The sequence below is a fragment of the Vulpes vulpes genome, chromosome 1, assembly GCF_048418805.1.
Source record: "Vulpes vulpes isolate BD-2025 chromosome 1, VulVul3, whole genome shotgun sequence".
Lineage (NCBI taxonomy): Eukaryota > Metazoa > Chordata > Mammalia > Carnivora > Canidae > Vulpes > Vulpes vulpes.
The window spans coordinates 79,183,668-79,202,528 of NC_132780.1; the positions used below are offsets into that span (position 1 = coordinate 79,183,668).

Here is an 18,861-nt window from a genome sequence, read left to right on the forward strand (position 1 = left end):
CAAATTTGGTTACTTTCTGGAAGTAAATGCTAAGTTATCTTTTTTCCATTACTATTTCCAGTATTTAATAGTTTCAGAAGATCTTAATGAGAAACATGTTGGGACCTCAGTGGATCTAAAAGGAAGGGGAAGCCAGTTGTCAGCTAGAATGGTTACTGATCCATCTGTAGGCTTGTTCCCAGGATGGTAGATACTGTGTGATGTTCGACATGTTTCACAAAGCAAGCCAAATCCAGTGGAATCTAATATAGCAACAGAAGGGTCCAGGTATATAATAGCTATTAGTTCACTGTAAGCAGAAGCTAGAGAACAGTTGAGTCAGAGGAATCGACTCTGTGGAGAGTTAGTGCATGAGGTGGAAACCCAGACAGCCCTCCGATGTTTATCACAGCTGTAACCTGGCAGGATTTTTTTTTTTTTCCTGGCAGGATTTTGAAGACAGAACCCTAGTCCTGGGTCCTGGGCCAGCAGTGCTTTTCTAGGCCATTCTGTGACCATTGTACAATCAGAGTAAAGTCTAGGTCCTTAGATCTGGGGAAGCTGCTGTTCCCACTGATCTGACTAGGACTAGCTTCTGGGCTGGGAGAGGCTGCAACAGGAAGTGAAACAATATTAGTAACTGGAGTGCCTCTGAGGGGAGAAGGCAGGAGATGGCAAGGCAGGTACTATAAAACAGATACAGCTTGCCAGATACCTGAAAAGGAGACAGGCTGATGGTCACAGTGTGTCTCCTTATCTGTGGGGAACCATGCATGTCTATCTCATTTTACAGACTCTTGTGTCATGCCACCCTTTCTCACTCCTCTACTCTGGCCAGCAGCCTTCTTTTTTGGTGTCCATGTGAATAGTCACCAGCACTGGCTCTGGGGATCATAAAGCACTCCATTCTTGGAGGTAGTTATCCCAGAATCCTCTTCTACCCTGGCATGTGGTGCCTTAGAGCTTTCACGTGGACCTCCGACCTGTTTGAATTAATGCTTCTTCATATCCCTGATCAAGCATTTCTGACTTATAGCCTGAATTCTTGATTTCTGTTGTAGAGCTCCTGGACTTGAGCACTACCTCACCTTTATTTTATAATGTTCCCCATGCCTTTGACTATAAGGGATAGTTCAAGTCCTAAATCAGGGACTGCAGTCTTTTCTGATTATCCTAAGTCAGATAAATCCAAGGCATTCCTAGTAATATTTATGTTTACTTACTATTCTATATTCAGTAAATGCCCAAGTCCTGGATTCCACCTGTTGTCCATCCAGCCTAAAGCATCTGCATGGTTCACCCAGGACTCCAGACTTCCTGCGTGTCTCATCTATTACCCAGTCTTGTCTCAGAGAGCTACATTTTCAGTCAGTGCTGTGCTATCATCTTGACATCCTCTTGTGTGAGCCTGCCAGAAAAGCCCTGCCTGCTTTCACTGACATTCCCACACTCCCTAGACTGTTAAAGTTTAGGTTCAGGTCCATATTTTATTGCCTTTGGAATTGGAAATGGAAAGCATTCATTAAATGTTCTTTATTTTATGGCTTTTTTTTTATTTGAGTACTTTCTTTCCATAATCACTGGTCATTTATAGAGAGTGTGCCCTTGGTGGTTTCCTTCTTTTTGGTGTGAAGAGGTGAGAGAAAAGGTGAGGAAGAAAGAGTGTGGCCTTGAGAGTTTCCAAGAAGAAAGGGATGATTGTTTAGTGAATATATTTTGTGTTTAGTGAATATATTTTGTGTTCTAGGTGTTATTTCTAACAACACTGTGGCGAAGTTGACATTATCTCTATCTTTATTTCTGAGAAGTTAGGCAATCATGGTAGGCTCTGTAAGCAGGAATTAAAAAGGAAGCAGAAGTAAAAAAAAAAAAAAGTAGAAGGCTATTGTAGTGGTGTAGAATTTGAGGTGGTGGATTTTAAAGAGTTGCTGTATGGTGGGTGTTCTAGCTCCAGTGGGAAAGGAGTTGTTTAGAGAATAATGAGTAATCAGCCTGAAAGGCAAGATGAGGATGAGACATTTTATAAAATATAAGACTCAAACATTTTATAAAGTATAGCACTCAAACTTTTGAATGATGTTTCCAATCAAGTTTAAGTGATATCATGGACCTTATCAGGAAGACACTGTGTGTGCCTACAAGAGTTTAGGAGAAGTTAGGTGAATGAAGAAAGCATAAAGATCACTCTAGATCTGTTATCTAGGATGGATGATTTCATCATGGGTAGTCTAGAACCAAGAAGACAAGTTGAGAGGAAGGCTGTGATAGATTTCAGGTATTTTTCCCACCATGTTTTGCTGTTGTTGTTGTTGTTTAGTCCATCAGTAGAAATATTACTCTTGCTGAATTTCGTCACCATGTTTAGTGGACATGATATGTTGAAGAGGCCATATTTCTCTAGAAGAAGTTTTTATATATGGATAGTTTTTCCAGCATCTACTTCACAGTATAATTCTAAATGATGAAACCTGAACATAGTACATAGGCTCTTAAATAAGTGCCCCTGTTTGCCCACAGCTATACAGCAGGCCAAATCGGCTCCTGTCTGTTGTGCCACTATACAAAGGGGATGGGCAGACCCAAGACAAATCTGCAGTGACATCTTTGCTGGATGGATTGAACCAGGTCTTCGAAGAGGTTTCATCACAGGTAGGGCTGCACTCTTGGTTTGCTCATGAATCTTGGTCTCCATGAAGTTGTTCTACCTCAGGGCATTGAATGGTTGAGATCAAGCACAAGTGATTAGCCCTGAAAGGCAGAGCCACTGGACCCTGGTATCTCATCCTGATATTTTTCTTTGATTCTCGAAAGCACTATAATTAATTCTGTGTCCTCCTCTCCTTTTTCTCAGAGTGGGGGGAAAAAGAGGCAGAACATTCACTTGGAACAGAAGTTATATGATGGGGTGTCAGCTACTTCCACATGGTTGGATGATGTTGAGGAACGTTTATTTGTTGCCACAGCACTTTTACCAGAAGAAACAGAAGCTTGCCTCTTCAACCAAGAGGTAAGTTTGGCAGCTGTTGTGTGTGAGTATGTGATATTAGAAAGCACTTTTAATTCTGGTGTTGGATAATTAATGTATAAGGAAGGTCAAACATAAAACAGTTCTAATAAAGAACAAATTAGGCATATTTCCAAGCAGCATAATGCAGAAGAGAACTGCCTAATGTAAAAAGCTCCCAGAGATATTAATGTTTTGCATTTTGTTCTCTATCTTATATATGTAGTAGGAAGAAAAAAGTGGAGGACTCTTAGTAGAAACTTGTTGTGTATTGTAAATTTTCTACATATGAAACATAGCCTAAAAAATATTGTATGAGTTTTAAATAGCCCTTTACAAAGTCTCATTTTTCACTGAATACATATTATTAATATTAGCTAATGATGTAACGTTTCTGAGAAAAATCTCTCCAGTATCAGCTTCCCTAATATTTATAGAAGTGAAAGTGGGTCAACTTGCCTGATGTATAATTATCACTGAAAAGTAGGAGAGATATAGTGGACTTTCTATGACAAAATGAGTTGATTTGTATATAGACTCATGGATCTAAGCATTGAAATGTGATTTCTCGTTTATCAACCCTAGACTCTTGCCAAAGATATTAAGGAAATGTCTGAAGAAATGGATAAGAACAGGAACTTGTTTTCCCAAGCATTTCCAGAGAATGGTGATAACCGAGATGTCATTGAAGACACTTTGGGTTGTCTTTTGGGCAGGTTGTCCTTGCTAGACTCAGTAGTAAATCAGCGCTGTCATCAGATGAAGGAAAGACTTCAGCAAATACTAAATTTCCAGGTAATACATCATCAAGAGATGTTTGATCATTCTCTAGCTATAGTCAGTAATAAGCAGGATGTCTTACTGAGGTATGACATAGACCTATTTTTTTTTTCCAAATATGCAGTGAAGAACAAGAACATTACAGAAAAATAAGGGAATAGAACTCTAGGATTAGGAAACTAAGAGTTTAACGTTCCTAGAAATAGAAAGTTGAGAAAACCAACTAACCAAACTAAGGGCTGAATAGAACTTTAAATTTAACCTATAAGTCATGATTATAATATTTAATTGATAATTGGAATTTAAAACATATAACCAAAGTTTATTTAAAACATAACTAAAGAAATACACAAGTGCTATAATACTCCAGAACCCTGGACTCCATTGACCAGGAGCTATTAAAAGTGACTATGGCCTACTTACTTCTATCTCTGTTAAAAATGTATGGCATTGAGGTACCTAGATAGCTCAGTCAGTTAAGCATCCAACTCTGGATTTCAGCTCAGGCCATGATCTCAGAGTTGAGAGATCGAGCTTCACATGGGGCTCAGCACTCAGCATGGAGTCTGCTTGGGATTCTTTCTCTCCTCTGCGCCTCTCCCACTTCACTAAAGAAGTAAATAATAAATAAATAAATAAATAAATAAATAAATAAATAAATAAAATCTTTTAAAAAAGTTTACAGCATGACTTCCTAACTCCTCAGACTTACTGCCTTTTAGCCCTAGAGTTCCATTGTCAGCTGAGTAATTGTCTGCCTATGAAACTTTTCCTTAGACTATAAACTTCAGCAAGTGCAAAAGCCACTGATAAACTTTGAGTTGATTTCCATTTCTAATAAAAAGCATCTTTTGGGAATACGTAAGTTTTAATTGAGTTTCATTTATTTATTCATTTTTTTAGAGGAGGGCAGACAGATGAGGAGGGGGCAAAGGGAGAGGGACAGAAAGACTCTTAAGGAGGCTCCACGCCCAGCACAGAGCCTGACATGGGGCTCAGTCTCATGACCCTGAGATCATGACCTGAGCCAAAATCAAGATTCAGACACTTAACTGACTGAGCCACCCAGGAGCCCCTAATTGAGTTTTATTTTTAAGAAACCTGGATGATTTATAAATTACATAATTAGGGCCAAGGGTTTAATACAAAATTTTGATTTGTAAAAAATACTGTTAAAGTGTCAACTGTAATATCAGCCAAGATATGTGGAATTTTCTAGATATTCACCTACAGGGACAGATTATTACTGCCTTTCAGTAATTTGTATTCTTAAAACTATAAAAAAATTATGAGAAAAATTTGTGTATCATTTTTTATTCTCAAAAAAATTTCACCTGTATTATTAATCTTCACAACATACTTCTTAGCTAAGCATTATTCTCATACTCATTTTGCAAAGTCAGAAGAACAAAAAAATTAGGAACAGTTTCTAAAACCAGCCCTCCTGGGTTCAAATTCTGGCTTTGTCATCTACTGCTATATATGCTTAGCTGCTTCTCTGAACCTTAGTGTCCTTGACTATTAAGTCACACCCATCATAATTGTCTAATGGGGTTTGGTGAGGGTAAAATTAGTTAAAATGTAGAAGATACTTTGAACAGTGCCTGAAACATAGTAAGCACTCAGTAAGTTCTGTTACTGTTATTGCTATTAATGGCAGTATTCATGATAACACATATAAAATCTGAAACCAATATGGAGTTTAAATTACTTCTCTAAGCTAATTCAACCATCAAGAACTAGAGCCAGGATTTGACTCAAAGAATATTTTTATATTTCATATCATTAGGGTGCTCACAGTGGATATGGAGAATAATAGACCCCTTCAAGATGTATTTTGAAGAGAGACTCGATAGGAGCATATTTATGTGTGGCTTAGAAATGGAGAGTGAGAGAAAGGAGCACTGCTGAGGAAGTCCAGAGACCTTGACTGACAGGGCTGGTGAAGATCAGTGCTGTTGACCAATGGGCAGGGCTGAGCTGCTGGCTGGACAAGGATATGCCATAGAATTAAAATACTCAGGTGAATAGCTGCAGTCTACATTTGAGTATACAAGACTGGTTTTGAGGAATGGCCTGGACTAGATATTTGCATTTGTATTGATTATGACATGTAGGTCATAGAGAGGAAAACACATTTCACTTGGAATCAGAAAAGCTGGGGTTGATTATTTGGATATTTTGTTTTGGATGCAAGATCTGATTGTGTGTACATGAATACACCATCTGTCTAGAATCGGCAAAAGTGTTGTGTAATTTATGGAAACTTGTTTCATTACTCTAAAATGCACTTGCATAAAATGCACTGAGTTTTAACAGTATTCTGGTTGGTTTATCAGCCACCAATGAGGGAGGTTAAAAGTACAAATGTGTGTATCACTTGGAAGCATATTTCCCTTTTCAAATTGCTTTTACTATGCTAGTGTCTAAAGTACTTTAAAATTTTTATTGGTAATTATAGCCAGCCAGAGTAAAATATGAATTAAGCATGAATAAATACTCTGGAACTGATTTTCTCTAGAGGACCAAGAGAAGGACATATAATCATGAAATTCCCTTTAAATCATGTTCCCTATTTTTTTCTGCCAACAAGTTTCTCCTTGTTGGTGGCCAGCTCACGAACAACAACTGACATTTCAAAATGTTTGTGTTCCAATTTAATTAAAAGACATAGTTCCAAAGTTAATATAATTAAAGGTCAAGTCACCAACCATTTTATTTTACTTTGCACCAAGCACCTGGTATGCTGTCAGTGCTCAGTAGATAATAGAATGATATGCCTTTATTTTCCATTTTACTTTTGAGTATTGGCTTTTGTCAGGCTGTTAATGTTGTCCTATACCCAACAGACAATCTGCAAGAACATGTTGATGGTATGTAAATGTATGTTATCTCCATGGAATCATAAGTTAATCATCAACTATTCTATTTTTTTTCTATAGACTTAACCTCAAATAAATTTACTAGACATTTTTATAATTGACTATTTTATTTAAAAACTGAAAAAAATGGGATCCCTGGGTGGCGCAGCGGTTTAGCGCCTGCCTTTGGCCCAGGGCACGATCTTGGAGACCCGGGATCGAATCCCACGTCGGGCTCCCGGTGCATGGAGCCTGCTTCTCCCTCTGCCTATGTCTCTGCCTCTCTCTCTCTCTCTCTCTGTGACTATCATAAAAAAAAAAATTAAAAAAAAATAAAATAAAAACTGAAAAAAATGAATTATTTATTAAATGAGCGAGGCAGCACAGATGATTTTAAAACTTGAAACCTTATATGTACCTGTTTTTTCAAAAGCAAGAGTCCTGCCTCTCTATGTCCTAAAAGCAATGCCAGTGACCATATGATAAAACTTGTGATGTCTGATATGTGTGTGATATAGAGATGCCTTAATTATCCTGCTGTATTGCATGTGGAGTGACAAAACCAGCTAAAGTCTTTGGATTTTAATTTTTAAAAAAATACCAACATCCATGGGATGCCTGCATGGCTCAGTCAGTTAAATATCTTGACTTCAGCTCAGGTCATGATTTCAGGGTCCTGGATTTGAGGCCCATGTCAGCTCCCTGTTCAGCAAGGAGCTGCTTGTCCCTCTCCCTCTACCCCTCCCCCTCACTCATGTTCCTGAACTCTCTTTCTCTCTCTCAAATAAATAAATAAAATCTTTAAAAACAAGTTAAAAAAAAACCCAGCATCCTTATGGTTATTAACACCTCTTCAAGGTCTCTTATTTAGTAATTTTTAAGTCAATCATATTCTCTGCTTTAGTATCATCTTGACTGGCCCCTCTCAGTAATTAGTGAGGCTTCCAGAAATGTGAATTCTGTTTTCTATTAGCTTTAGTACAATATAATTAAGACAGAAAGTATGTTTTGAAAATATAAAGATGATGTACAGGAAGTATCTCTACAATCTTCATTTCTTTTTTCTCTCTTTTTTTTTTAGATAGTTATTTATTTAAGTAATCTCTACACCCAACGTGCAGCTCAAACTCAAGACCCTGAGAGCATGAGTCTCATGCTCTTCCAAATGAACTAGCCAGGCACCTCCACAATCTTCATTTCTAACCCGCTATACTATTTAGACTTATTTACTCATTTAGATTAACTGAATTAATGTTATTCTAAATATATATAGCGAATAGAGACCTTTTCTTTTGAATCTGTTCAAATGAATGGGAAACATCTTTTCCCAGGCATACAAACAGATAAATATGTCATCATCCTAATTGCCCACATGCCCTCACCCTGAGCACAGTTGAATAATACAAACATTGCTATAATTCATAAGTAAAAACCTTGCTTCTGGCATCATTTTTCCAGGGCTGTTACAACAATTTCCTAATGAATCCACAACTAGGCGCAGACTGGTTTGGGTTTTCGTTAGTGACAGTTATTGCCTCTTTGGATCGTATGCTTTCTCTAATGTTCATGTGCAATTTTTTTCTTTTTCTCTTTTTATTTTGCTGCATAATCCACTCACTATTTTCTTTTCTAGCCTTGCATTTTGTGTCATAAGGCTGGCACACATCCTTAGAGATGTTTTTTTCTTCCTTGTTATTAACTTTCTCCTTATGGACAGATTTTTACATCTTGGTGATGTATCCTTGTGTATATAACATCAGTCCCCAGCAAAGAGGATGTGATGAGTCAAAACTTCAGCCTCTGTTAAACAACCATCCCATCGTTTGTTGACCAATAAGTAGAACTTATTTGCGACATTTCAGGGAGGAAAGCTAGGAATTATAGCATTCAAATTTTGTTCCAGTTCATTATTTCTTGTAAAACTGAGGACCAAAATTCTGATAGTTAACTTTCTTGTTGTATAAATGTAACTCAACATACATATTTAGACTTTTAAGTGAGTAATCTTTTTGAACAAAAGACTTTACTAAGGTCTTTTTGTATTGTCTTATCATAGGTCTTTGGTTGTACGGATAAAATTTATTTTCTACACTTCAGGGTGGCTTTTTATAAGCTTATGCAAATTCTCTGAAAAAAGGAGAAAAAAGGAAGTATAGGAGAGAGGGAATGAGGGGAGAGAGGAAGAAAGGAATTGTATTAATCTTAAGAATCACATTTTTCATTAAATTTAAGATGCAGTTTTATTTTTTTTAAAGATTTTATTTATTCATGAGAGACACACACATACACAGAGGGAGAGAGAGAGAGAGGCACAGACACAGACAGAGGGAGAAGCAGGCTCCATTCAGGGAACCTGACATGAGACTCTATCCTGGGTCTCCAGGCTCACACCTTGGGCCAAAGGTGGCGCTAAACCGCGGAGCCACCCGGGCTGACCCTAAAATGTAGTTTTAAATAAAATTTGGACATATCAATAAAGTAAAAAAATAAAAAATTTTTTAGAAATAAAGTAAAAAATGTAAAATAAATTGAAATAAAATAAAATAAAATGATCACATTTTTTCCAAATAACGGTAACAAACTTAGGTTGTTTTACTAAATAGAATCATTAATGTAATATTTCCACTGCAGTATTTAAATATGCACATTTATTTCCCACATAACAAGAAGATTAGGGTGACTAGTACTGCCTTTTATTTGTATGCTTCATCACTATTTGCATTGTGTTGGAAATACTTAGTATAATAAATTCATCAAACATCAATTTTAACATCTAGATAAATTGTGACCAGTTCCTTTTCCCTTTCCCTGGGACAATATTGTTTCTCCTGGACACTAAATTCCTACACCTATATGTTATTTCTAAGAATGTGTGTTATTTTTACAACAATTTGAATTCCTTGTTACACATGTTGAGTCTTCCTACTGCTTTCCTCTTTAGAATGATCTGAAGGTGCTGTGTACATCACTGGCTGACAACAAATACATCATTCTACAGAAACTGGCAAATGTGTTTGAACAACCTGTGGCAGAGCAAATAGAGGTATTTACAGTTGCCTTTTTCCAGAAGAACCAATGCATAGAGTAGATCTGATTTACTAGGAGATTTGAAATATTATATAAAAGATTCATGGCTTACTATAGCATTTTAGTTTGTCATACATTTTGTCTTTAAGTGCCAGGTTTGAGTACTGGCCAGATGATATGGAATCCATCACTTCTTCCTGTACGGAACCAGGAAATAGGAGATGGGTAAAGGTGTCGGTGACAGATGATGTCTTGAAGAAGTTTGCCACTTAACACTGAGATTAGACATGAGCCTTAGTGACATATGACAGAAAGTCAGATTGTCCTTGGGCAATACAGATGAAGCACTGTGGACATTCAGAAGAGGAGCAGACTGCCTCCAGCAGGGGTATGATCAGAGGACATTTTGTAAAGGAAAAATTGAACTGGACTGAGAAGTTTGGACACACAGAGACTGGGACAAGAACAAAGGCATAAATGTCAGACCGTTCAGAGCACTTCCAGAGAATATCAAGTTATCCTATTTGGGTGAATTTATGATGAATGAAAAACAATTGAGGGGACACGAGTTTGGATGAATTTGAGGCAGCTTGCAGGGCCTTTTGAATGTCAGAGAAATTTGGACTTCATTCTACAAACCAGTGTGGTCTCTAAACTTTATTGATGCCATACCTCCTTAGTTAAAAAAATAAGCATACATCACAAGTATATGGATATTTACTTATTTATGAATTAGAATCAGGTAGTGTTATAAAGCAAATACACAAAAATTCAGAAGAATATGATTGAACATAAATGAAAAATGTAGTGTTTCATCCTCACAAATCATTACATATACTTTTGGGTGTCTGCACTTGACCACTGGGAATACAGAGTCAGCAGGGATGTTTGAAAGCAAAAATGTTTCTGGATGGTGGACATGGCAGTGCCAGGTTATGAAGCATCATATACCGCAAGAAGCTTCACATAGCTGCACTGATGAGAAGGAATGAGAATTCTAACTTGTGTGATGTCATTGAACACAGGGAGGAAAGAAGTAATGGGAAGGATGTTACATATAATATCTCCTGTTTCCCAAGCTAAGTAATTATGAAAAGTATGTGTTTTAGAAATAGAATTTCTTAACCTAATTTCAGCAGACCTCTAAGGGTTCTATGAGTAGACTATAGAGAATCATCTGTGATAGAAATCCCTTGAAATATTTCTCAAGGTAGATATCTAGATCGATCTGTCCATCCATCCGAGAGATCACCTAAAATAACTTGCAAAATTGTTTGTGAATGTATATTTTTTTACCATAATTTCATCTGCTTTTTAAAACAAATCGCTCATTTCCCCCAAATTAAAAAGCATTCTTCTGTGTCATATCTTCTACTTGAAGGAACTTTTTACTTTTTAATTTTTGCCTTTTAGCATACCTGACTCCAAAGGAAAAAAAAAAAAAGATTTCAGCAGCTATAATGATGTTTGCCTTGATTTTCTAATGTGAAATATAGGATATGTATGATCACAAGTAACATTTTTACTAATTATTAACCAGTATCACTAAAGTGAATCCCACAGATAAAAATAAATAACTAGACTATTTCTCTGAATAAATGGAAAGCACCAAAAAAATGTGCTTTTCCACCTCAACCCTTCTTGGGTTAAAAGGTAATAATAGCAGAAAGCATGAAGATGATATCTCTCAATATATTCATCTTTTGAGCTGTGTCATTCTGATTTAGAATAGACTTGTTGTCTCCACAAGCTTGGTGCACAGGTGACTTCCAGGGATGCCCTTTACCACTATTCTGAGAATTTTCATCACTTTTCCCTCTGTTGGATCTTCTCTTTTTTGAGTCTCAAGTCTGACTTTATTGTATTGCTTCCTTGTCTTGTTAGTACATATCCTTACTAAGAAAGGATGCATGCCAGATGTATTCTTTTAGTATTTTGCATATCTTAAAAGGTCCTTATACTGTGCTCACACTTTATTGATAACTTGGCTCACTATAAAATTCTTGGTTGGAAATCAATTTTCTATAGAGTTTTGAGGCACCTGATTGTTTTCTGTCTTCTGGTGTTGGCTTGAGGAATCTAAAATCATTCTAATTCCCAGAGGTATCCCAGTGCTCTGAAATTTCACAGTGACACACCTTGGGAAGGGGCTGTTTTATCCACTAGACTGGAAGTGTAGTAGGCTATTTTGATTTGGCAGCTCTCCTCTTTCCATTTTGGAAAACTAATAGATTAACATTTTTCATTCCTCCATTTTATCTCTCTTTCTGGAACTCCTTTTAGGCAGATGTTGGATATTCTGGTTCAGTCTTCTAATTTTTTTATTAAAAGGTATCTTGCTCTATTTTTTGGAAGACTTCTTGATTTCAACTGTAAATTTTCCTACTGAGTTTTGCATTTCTGCTCTCATTTGTTTCATTTTCCCTGAGCTCATTGTGGTTCTCTGAATGATCCTTTTTTTTGTAGTATCCTGTTCTTTTTCTAATAGATGCATTATCTTTTGTAATCTCTCTGGATATATTAATGATTTTTTGGCCAGAGTTTTATTTTTCCGATATAGTCTGTTTCCCTTCAACTTGCTTTTATTCATTTGTTTTAGGCTCCATCTTTCATGTTAGCAACTTTTCTGAGATTATGGAAATTCTGTTGTTGTCTCTTCACATTTAGAATGGAAAACTAAACCGCTGAATGGGAACTTTGTGTATGGATGTGGCTTGATGGTTTTGAGATTTACTGAATGTTGGGCTGTGTGGGCTATTTGTTAGAGAATTCTTGTATCCAGTTTTTAGGTTTTTCTAATGGTCTTTCTACATTTTTTTTTCTCTTTCCCTGTCTGGAGACTAGAAGTCAGGCTGCACTACTCTAGAATATGTCAGGGGGGCTCCCCATTTAGCATTCTGTGGGCATTCAGTCACATATCCCTTATTTTCAGTCAAGTACTCAAACTTACAACTACGTGGTACCCCTCAGTCCAGAGACTATTTGTTTTACCTTCTCTAGAAAATAAACTCCCTATCTTTCCTAGAGAAGGAAAAAAGGGCCATGTGGAATGAGGAAGAGGCTCTGGAAATTTCATTGCTCTTTAAACAGCTTTTTATCAACCCTCCTTATTTGGTTCCCCATCCCACCCACCCAGAGTGCCAGAGATTCCTATTGCTATAAGTCAGGTGATGTAGCTTTCCCATGAACTTAGAATTCAGCTTTCTCAGATGTCTTAAGTCAGTTATCCTGTATGCTTCTGAATTCCAGCTTTCAAAATTTTGTTGGTATTGCCTTATTTCCCATTTCTTTGTCCTGGTAGATTTATGGGCAGGCGAGGGGCACCAAAAAACAAGCAAACAGAATATTTACTGTGGTTGTAGTAAATGATTCAGGAAGGAGAAAATAAGACACATGTGTTTCATCTGCCATCTGGAGTCCATGTTCTTTTCATCCTTCAGTGCAACTAATGTTGTGTTTCTTCCAAAAGTCTGCTTTAACTGCTCCAGAATCCACTGCTGTCTCTCTTCTCCAAACTCCTCTAACAGGGGTAAGTTGCATCAAGTTGAGTATGTCATTGGATTCATCCTTGTTTTGTGTTGCTCTGTTTACTCTGACTTCCTAACCAGACTGTAAGCTCCTTGAAGGCCAGAGTGAGAGCTTGTACTACTTCTATAGAATTCACACTGGGAAGATGAGGCATAGTGCCAGCAGCCACTTTAATTGTTGATCACTTGCTTTTCTACTAAACAAAGAGTGAGCTTTGTTTGACGATGCTGTGAGATATTTTCCTCTTACCTCACTGAGAATCTCTCTACAAGGATGCTCAAAATGCATTTCTGGAAACCAAAACACGTTCCCCTAGGAAATCTCAGGCAAATATCTTTTCTAACCATGTCCTAAAGTCATGCTTCTTTTTCAGATCTTGCTGTTTATGAATTCCCATGTTTGTTTAAGGAAGCCACTGTCCTTCCAACCCTCCAAATGAAGTCCCTCCTACCTCCTTACCTGTAGGGTAGCCAACTGTGGTATAATAAAGGACCTCCTTCTCTTTTCTATATACTAGATGGTCATGGTTTTTATGTTGTATTAAAATGACTCCTTTTGTAGGCATTGAAAGTACTTACTGTGGAGAGAACAAATAGAGAGACCTAGTAATCACATTTTGTGTGGGAAATTGTTAATGGGAATTTTAATGAAATATCATAAATCTTACATAGGCAATACAACAGGCTGAAGATGGGCTAAAGGAACTGGATGCAGGAATCATTGAATTAAAAAGGCGTGGTGACAAGTTGCAGATTGAGCAGCCTTCCATGCAGGAACTGTCCAAACTTCAGGTACAGATTTCTACCAATCAGCTTCAATGATACATCCTAACTAGAAGTCAAGAGAAATTATTTTCTTTATTTTCTTGGTTTTTCTCTATACAATTCATTTCATTTAGATCCTAATCTTTATTCTAAGTAACACTTAGAGATTTTTCTGAAACTTTTACCAGGTTTAATGTGATAAAATAAATTGTATTCTTAAACTTCTAAGATTTTTTTCTGACATTTACTTTATTATTATTCTAGTGGTTAAGCATTATTATATATATGCCTTTAGTTGTTGCATATTATTTTCTACTCCAGAAAACATAATAATCATCACTCCTATCTAGAAGAGTTAAAAGAGAGACATCTACCCTGCATTATAGTGGACCACAAAAAACTTTTTTTTTTAAGATTTTATTTATTTATTCATGAGAGAGACACACACAGAGAGGCAGAGACATAGGCAGAGGGAGAAGCAGGCTCCATGCAGGCACCTGAGATCACACCCTGAGCCAAAGGCAGACGCTCAACCACTGAGGCACCTAGACGTCCCTCAAAAAACTATTTTAAAGAAAAAAGGCTCAAGCTAATATTTTTTTACAAAGTAGTTTTTCTCTGGTATTTCAAAACTATAGTTAATCTTTCCAACATGTCCGGATAGAAGAGGGACACAGTGTCAATACCAGAACAAAAGAAAAAAATAAACTAGAAAGTAGGTGAAACCTAAATAGATTTCCCAGGATCCTTCAGGATTGGGAAATAATTTGGAGTTAATTTGCTTTCTTCTACCAGGCTGCTAGGCAGAAATCCAATATGGGGATGTAGGGAGGAACTGGGATATTAGACCAGCAAAATTTAGCAGCTGATAAGCAACATACTTAAATTACATTAAGAAAAAAATGTGTACAGTGACACACACATGTTAAGTTTTCTCTGCATTACAGAGAACCATTGAGGGATTAATAGCATAACTTCAGCACAAGGTCACAAGTTCTTCCTTTTGAGAAAATAAAATAGCCCTTATTTTTAAAAGAACATTTTTATTTTAACTGTCTCATTCCATTATCTAACATTTCACAATTTCATGAGCCCACTGCCCCCACTTTGCACTTAGACAGTTTTCCAACAGTGTTTAAATGTCAGGTGGAAGAGTCAAACGTCATAGTTGTAAATGGGCATTAAAGTTGAACTTTTCCAGATTGAACCATTTTGACCTGCTAAACCTTAATATGATACATTAATCAGGTCCATATGGTTCAAATAAATTTTGTGTTTGGTGTATCATCATCTCCTGAAATGTCTTTCCAGTTTAAATATTTATTTACTCCACCACATTTGGCAAAAACATTGCCTTTTTAAGTCTTAAGGCATTCTGCTCACATTAAACTCCTCTGTTTCTCTAGATCTTTATTTAGGGAATAGTCCAAAATCTGACCATTATTTAGCAGATAAAATGTGAAAGATACTATTCAGTTACTCTAAAATTATGTAAATATTAAGAACATTATAAAAGTTAGAATTACATTAGAAAATTAGAATTTACACTTATATTTCCCTCAGCCCATGAACACCTTTTCAACATTTTGATCCCATATCCCACCATAAACTGTTGATACCCCAAGAAGAGAGCTGTCAAGTCTACCTCACATCATTTCTAGCCAACATTTTGGCTTTTCAGAGGAGAGCCGACATACTAATTGAGTGTGAGTATCACTGTCTCTGTTTTGTAGGATATGTATGATGAACTAATGATGACCATAGGCTCCCGGCGGAGTGGTCTGAACCAGAACCTTGCACTCAAGAGTCAGTACGAAAGGGCCCTGCAAGATCTGGCTGACCTGCTCGAGACTGGACAGGAGAAGATGGCAGGTGACCAGAAAATCATTGTGTCTTCCAAAGAGGAAATTCAACAACTACTTGACAAACATAAGGTAAAGAGAAAGAGAGGGAAAGAGAGAGAGAGAGAAAATAGTTGTGAAAGCATATTCTTAGTTACTGATATGTATCTACATGGTAAAACCCAATATTAATCTTTTATGAGTCCCTCCTTGAATAAATTACTCTTCAAAATGGTCAACAAATGTCTCTTCAAATCCATAGACATTAAATAGCACAGAAAAATTATAGAGGATGTGTTCCTCTAATTCTGTAAGTTGAATACAGAGGCATCTAGGTGGCTTAGTCAGTCAAGCATCCGGCTCTTGATCTTGGCCTACTTCTTGATCTCAGGGTCATGAGATTGATCCCTGTGTTGGGCTCTATGCTGGGTGTGGAGTTAATTTAAAAAAAAAAAAAAAAAGAAGAAGAAGAAGAATAACAACAGTCCCAGTAATATTAGCCAGGCTTTTCTTCATCATTTACTGCAACCAAAGGGAAACTTGGGGACTTTCTTCAAAGTGCCTGGCTTCCCTCTTAACTCTATTTTGATTTGTCTTTGGGTCTTTTATGCCCATTTATTCATCTAGCTCTGAGTATTCTCTCTGCCTTTCTTTGTCCTGGGTAGCAGCTGCTCATCAAGCCTTAGGAAAGCAGAGCTACCTACTCAGCTGTGGGACTGGGTGTCTATTTCTTATGTCCATCACTCAGCTCTTCTGGCCTGTAAGCACATGTTCCTCTGGTTGCTGTAGGATGAGTCCTTTAACTATGTGATCAAACTGGTAGGCCTGAGATTGCCCTATCAATATGTGCCATAGCCAAGCTCAAGTTAGACACCACACCTTAGTAAAGGAATGCCTATTTAATGTGCACACACAAACATTTTTAGACTACAGAAATATTAGGTTTGCCAATCCAGAAACCCAAACTCCTAGACTATAGGAATGTCATACATGGAAACTTTGAAAATCTCACTGGGTTGTAGATAGTTAACATTCTACCATTATGTAGCTCTGTAATGGCTTATAAAGGTGAATTTTTTTTTTTTTTTTTTAGTTTTACTTCTTGCTATTTTTCCCAGAGACTTTTGTCCAAAACTTTGTGATTTATTAAAGCCTTATCATTTGGCTTTGAAAAAATTGCTTTAAAGTTCACAGCTGGTTTCCCTCAAATTTTGACAACAGCAATAAAATATTATCCTGAGTTATTCCAGAGAGGAAGCTAGGATCAATGAGTATAAATAACAGAGGAGTAGGCCCAATAGGTAAAGCACTCTAAAAGGAATAGGCTGCCATTGAGCAGACAACTTTCCTGGCCATGAGAAGACCATACAACATCCAAGGCCATTAGGGGGAGATTGGGTTGTAAAAAGAGTATCAGTTTTTGGTGAATGTTGGACTAAATGACCTCCAAGTTCTCTTCCAACTTCAAGATTCTATGATACAATAATTGTCAGCTAAAAAAATGAAGATTCTGGCTTCTATTGACCAGACTATTTTGGGAGGGAGAGGTCTGCAGTGACCTTGAACATGTTCTATAGACTGAGTCATTCAGTGTCCTCATCCACCAAGTGGGAAATAAAACTACATACCTCAGAGAAGTGTTACGAGGATTAACTGAGTTGGTCAGTAAAACACTGGTAGAGTTTCAGCATATCGTCTGTACTAAATATTGTTATCAATTTGCAAGTCTTCAGCTCTACCCACGGTGGAGGGAACAGGAAGTCGGATAATCCCTGTCTCCCTCCTCTGGGGCCTTCTACACATAGAAAATAACATTTGAAAACACATTTGTAGGACTGTCCAAGGCCTGTAATTCTGTTTTGTGTAGGTATAATGCAAGGGAAATTTAAAACTGTATAATACCCATTGGTACATGTCAAGTTATGCTTGGCAGTGAATATTGGAACACAACAAGTGGGAACTTGGAAAAGTAGAGCTCAAACCCAACCATAGAGGAAGAAAAGTTGTGAATGTGTGGAATGAGGACATCTTAGGAAGTATGGAGTAAAGCCAGAGGCTGAAGATGAGGGACTGGGAGCTAATGTGTCCAGGGAAAAGGAAGGCCAGTTTGCGTGGTGGAATTAGTGAGAGTCTCCCAGATTGTACAGGGATAAGTCATTAGATCATTAGAGAGCAGAGGGCTTTTTTTTTTTTTTTTTTTTTTTTTTTTTAGCAGCTGGTCACATCTGTTGTGGGGATGGAGTATCTGCAGCACAGCCTGTGTAGGTGCACATGAATGGGGGGATGAGAGGCCAGTGAGGAGACTGGAGCCCTGTTTGGGCAGGAAGCCATGAATACCTATGTGAGGTGGGGGTGAGCAGGGATGGAAAGATGTTGCTCATGTATTGAATTCCATTAGCTTTCACATCTGAAGCAGCTTTTATTGTAGATGGTATATGTGTGAGTTGCTGACCTCTCTCTATCTGAAAAATTGCAGGAATATTTTCAGGGCCTGGAATCTCATATGATCTTGACTGAAACACTCTTCAGAAAGATAATCAGCTTTGCAGTCCCACAGGAAACTCAGTTCCACACAGAACTGATGGCACAGGCTTCAGCTGTACTAAAACGGGCCCACAAGAGGGGTGTGGAGTTGGAGTACATTCTAGAGGTGAGACTGTTGACATAGCACCTTCCCTACAGCAAACTTAACTGCAAAACACACCATTAAGGCAAGACATATTTACCCAATTGACTTGTCCCACTTGTATTTCTTATTTGTATTTGGATAAGAGCTATGCCATACCTTGAGTCAGCTATATTCCCTGAATACTGACTTCAGGTAGAGCATGACCATATTTGGGGTTTTGACAGTCACACTGAAAAATGCCAACCTTTGCTTTACATTATTGAAAAAGGCTTCAAATAATTTTTACAAAGATTTTCCAGTTTCAAATAAAATAAAAATCAGAATTTCAGAGTGACTGGTGTGGGATTTCTCCTTATTAAAATGTCTATACCATATATTTATATTTCTTAAATGTCTGTTATAGCTTTTTTATTTGTGAATGTAATGTATTTACTTCGCTTTAGTACAT

The 18,861-nt window shown here is 37.2% G+C and overlaps 1 protein-coding gene across 12 annotated transcripts in view; it reads left to right on the forward strand.

The window, feature by feature from the left end:
- SYNE1 (spectrin repeat containing nuclear envelope protein 1) overlaps window positions 1-18,861 on the forward strand; it is a 450,176-nt gene that overhangs the window by 322,875 nt on the left and 108,440 nt on the right. For all 12 annotated transcript variants that reach the window (XM_072767663.1, XM_072767691.1, XM_072767685.1 and 9 more), the window contains 7 exons: window positions 2,497-2,628; window positions 2,831-2,986; window positions 3,569-3,778; window positions 9,566-9,667; window positions 13,851-13,970; window positions 15,677-15,877; window positions 18,261-18,434. In XM_072767663.1, coding sequence (XP_072623764.1) covers window positions 2,497-2,628; window positions 2,831-2,986; window positions 3,569-3,778; window positions 9,566-9,667; window positions 13,851-13,970; window positions 15,677-15,877; window positions 18,261-18,434 — 1,095 coding nt within the window. The remainder of the gene's footprint in view (window positions 1-2,496; window positions 2,629-2,830; window positions 2,987-3,568; window positions 3,779-9,565; window positions 9,668-13,850; window positions 13,971-15,676; window positions 15,878-18,260; window positions 18,435-18,861) is intronic.